At 32.7% G+C, this 4,550-nt stretch overlaps 1 protein-coding gene across 1 annotated transcript; it reads right to left on the reverse strand.

The window, feature by feature from the left end:
* Positions 1–642: 642 nt before the first annotated feature.
* On the reverse strand, positions 643–2,771 carry HELRODRAFT_165581 (hypothetical protein; the record flags this gene model as incomplete). Its single annotated transcript, XM_009032123.1, has 3 exons — positions 643–960; positions 2,410–2,503; positions 2,749–2,771. The coding sequence occupies 3 exons, from the start codon at positions 2,769–2,771 to the stop codon at positions 643–645; spliced, it is 435 nt and encodes a 144-aa protein (XP_009030371.1).
* Between the last annotated feature and the right edge of the window lie 1,779 nt (positions 2,772–4,550).

A 4,550-nucleotide genomic window follows, 5' to 3' on the forward strand; every position in this document is an offset into this window, starting at 1 on the left:
TTTTTCAATAAATAGTAATTATCAAATCACATTTCATCAATAATTGTCTTTCTGACAGTCTTAATTCAATATATATATATATATATATATATATATATATATATATATATATATATATATATATATATATATATATATATATATATATTTATATGTAATTAATTAAAAAAAAAATATATATATATATGAACAAATAGCTAAATAAATAAGTAAAGTTTAATTTATATGGAAATAAATAAAATATATATATTGTCAGAATTATGAAATAATACTGACTAAAAATACTTCAAAGTTTTCAACGCAAAATTTATTCACTCGATAGGGGGCATGGTGCAAGTTAATTTACTCGATAGGTGACGACGATTTTTTTTGTTTTGCAATTTAGATGACGTCATAAATTATTACAAATTATTTTAAAATTTAATTAGTAGTTTTTTTGATTAATTGGACATACCTTGGAGACTTAATTCGTGATTCTATGCTCATTGGCATAGTTTCAGAAACGTCTTAAGTTCTCAAAAAGAATCCGCCTTGGGTTCACCAGTTAGGCAGCTTCGAATAATCGGTGCCTATTCTGGTATCTAAGAGACTTAATTCGTGATTCTATGCTCATTGGCATAGTTTCAGTAACGTCTTAAGTTCTCAAAAGTGGATTTGGTACGTGACTCTATGCTCATTGGCATAGTTTCGCATGTGTACTAAAGTCACACAATTTGTTTCCAGTGTTGTTCTGACTCTTGTTGTTTTGTGTTGGTTGTGCGAAAGCCGACCAGACTCGACGGCCCAGTGAAAACAGGCCAGGGTTGTGCGAAAGCCGACCGACTGACAGACAGGCCCAGTGAAAACAGGCCCTTGGTCGTGCGAAAGCCAACCAGACTCGACGGCCCAGTGAAAACAGGCCAGGGTTGTGCGAAAGCCGACCGACTGACTAACAAGCCCAGTGAAAACAGGCCTTGGATTCTGTGAAAACGAATCGTTGTTTTGGTTCTTGTGCTATTTGTGGACCTAGGGTTCTTTGCTGGATTCTATACTCATTGGTATAGTTTCACACTCAGCTTGGAATTTCCATAGGCTCCGATTTTTGTAATTTTTCCGCATTCATTTTATTTATTTCTTGGAGTTGTAATGACATCACTATCGGTTACACACGTCGAGGTTGTACGGTTAAATGGCAAGAAACATATCCCAAGTCGAAGACCCAACAAGAAGTTCTAATTCCCGTATTCCAGTTTGTTCATTGACATTTTACATTATTATAGAGTTCATTTAGTTCAATTCCTTTTCATTTACTTCCGTCGATTAATAAAATTGTTATCGAATATTTTTACGCGTTCGTGTGTTACTCAGTAAAATCATATAATTCGAAAAAGCCCAGTGCCACACAGGACTGGTCGAACTCACGATAAAAATATACACAAAAATTATTGTCGGACCATACAAAAATTCCCTGAGAAAGATAGAGGAGTAGATTACCTACCTCACACCACCAGTTGTTTTCATTAAAATTTCCGAAAATATATATATATATATATATATATATATATATTATTAAAAACCACAGATATATATGTATAAATATATATATATATTGATAGAAAAATAGTAGAAATAAAAGTGTTTTGTTATCCATTCATCCATTGATCCCATATGGTTAAGAGGCTGCTCATATAAATAGACCAGTGCAAAAGATAAGACGGCATAAATATAATATATTAATAGGTAGAGTACCTTGGATTCTATTACTGTGTTCTACTGCTACTACTACTGCTGCTACTACTAGTAGTAATACAACTGCTGCTACTGCTACTACCATTAGTAATAGTATTATTTTTAACACCATAATGTTGCCACTAATATACCACTTCTACTGCTACTACTACTATTACCACTTCTACTGCTGCTACTACTACTACTACTACTACTAGTACTACTACTACTGCTACTACTACTACTACAATCGTCTACAAACGTAAGCACCCTAATACGAACACACCCAAATAACCTTTTACTATCTGTTATCTTTCGTTGCTTCTTGTTGTTATTATTGTTGCTATTATTGTTATTGCTTTGTTATTCTTTTGTCATTTTTAGAAAATAAAACAAAATATATTAATAAGAGGTCACAAACTTGAATGAAAGGTCAATTAAAGTCCTTGTAACATAAAAAATGGATTGCATGGATGTGTGTGTGTGTATATTATGGACGTGTGTGAATTTATGTATGAATGTGTGTGCGTGCGTGTGTATATATGCATGTATGCCTGTGTATGTATGTGCGCATTTGTGTGTCTATGGGTAGTTTTGTAGGTATAACAAATGATATGTATGTAGCAAAAAAGATAGACTAGCATTATCATTGCATTTTTTAATAGTAAGAATTATGAATGTGAGTCACGTGATGACGGTGACGTGAAATGAAACGAAAATGTAGTTGACATGTGTCATGATCAATTTTTTGTTGATGTCACTACTGCTGTTTTTGTTGTTGTCATTGATGTCATAGCTGTTGTGTTAAAACATGTTTTGTAGTTAATGCTATCTCGCTATTGTAGGTGTTTAAATCCTTTTTTAGGTTGTTATTGTCATTGCTGTTGTTGGTTTTGTCAACTGCTAAGAAGATAAATATGCATTTGTTGTGATAAGACGTAATTTGATGTCATCTCATTCCACGTCGTCATGTTTGTATGTACTTTATATGCTTCATTCAATTGTGGCCGTAGCATTTGTGTCAAAACTTAAGTTTAGTACCTCTTCAAGGCTATACCAGACATTTTTTTTTTCGTTTTATACTTTAACTATATTCAACTTATTCATAATTTATGTAAATTCAATTACGTATTTTAGTAACATTTTAAAAAAAATTAATTATAGAGAAAAGTTTTTAGTTGAAATGAGAGTGAAAATGTAATAACCAGAGTAATTAATTACAATTATCGACAGTCATAATCGATTTCCATTTTTAACGGTAGTTTTATAAATAGTAATTACTATACATTTATGATAATAATAATAATAATAATAATAATAAATAATAATATTATTATTATTGTTATTATTATTACTGGGTAGAAACCTTTTTGTATTGTCAATCATGACTATTTCTCTAATAATTGTAATAACGAAAGAACAATTAATAAAAAATTTAAAAAAAAACCTACATCAATAGAAATAATAATATTATCAACGCTAATGATACCAACGGTATTAGCGTATGGGACGTGACAAACATGAATTGAAACCTCGACTAACTTTCACACGCACACACACACGCACATACACACGCACATACACACGCACAAACACACACGTACACACACGCACTCGCACATTTATGACAAATCGCTAAACTTAGGTAAAACCCCATACAAACAAACACTTGAATGTGTCGTTAAATGAAATCTCTCTAACACATGTACTGTACATACAAAAAAAATCAACGCCATACTACACGACACACCCAATCCACACGACACACAACACCACACACCAAATCACACAACACCACACACACACACACAAACATGAACGAGAATTCAAAAGTCACTAGTTTGACCAATTAACTTTAATATTTGCAAACAAAGAGTTACTATGTTGCCGATACTTACGCATAGCAATGGCATGTATGTGACGTTTCACGTACAACCAAACATATACACACACACTCCCACATTGTATATACTACAGACTAACACATACATGCATGAACACACTCACGTACACACACACAAAGACATACACACATATACTCGTGTACGAGATGGCAGACAGACAGATGTACGTGTGTGTGTGTAGAGCGCTAGGCAGGCAACACACGTTCGGCAAACAACATTCATCCGAGGTTTTAAAGTCAGTGCAAACAAATGATGGATCATCATTCATAAATAACGAATAATCTCCGATGGCGCTTTTATGAAAAAACGTAATTTAATATACATAACGCACTTTAGAATGTCAAAAATCTTTCCAATGAAAAAGATTAGGTCTCGTTGTGCAACTGTAGAATATTTCAGTTGCCTTAATATCAGAGGTCAGAGTAACCCTAACCCTAACCCTAACCCATGACTATGCATTTGATATATGTCGTATATTAATGCTACCTTTAGCTGATAAACACTCCTAATTTAAAACTTTCATCGATTAACATATGTAATTCAGTATGAATTAAACACTTTTGAATAATCGGAAAGATGTTGAAATCAGTTAAATAGGCAGCCGACCTGTAGATATGTTTGACATGGTCCAAACAATCATACTTAGACCAAATGCAAAATTTTCAAATGACACTAGCTTTTCAATTTCGAATGTATTATAGTTAAAATTATGTTTCCGAAAGCACATAAGTCGCCAAAAGCTTGCCAATATTCTGTGAGATTGAATATAACATTAACAACAACAACAACTACTACTACTACAACGACAACAACAATAACGACAACAACAACTACAACAGCAGCAGCAGCATCAACATCAACAACGACAACACCTCTTTAACTTTTAATTGAGAAAATTTTATTTAAAACACAACAGCGAAATTTCGATGATAATAACAG

Source organism: Helobdella robusta, assembly GCF_000326865.2.
Source record: "Helobdella robusta unplaced genomic scaffold HELROscaffold_8, whole genome shotgun sequence".
Lineage (NCBI taxonomy): Eukaryota > Metazoa > Annelida > Clitellata > Rhynchobdellida > Glossiphoniidae > Helobdella > Helobdella robusta.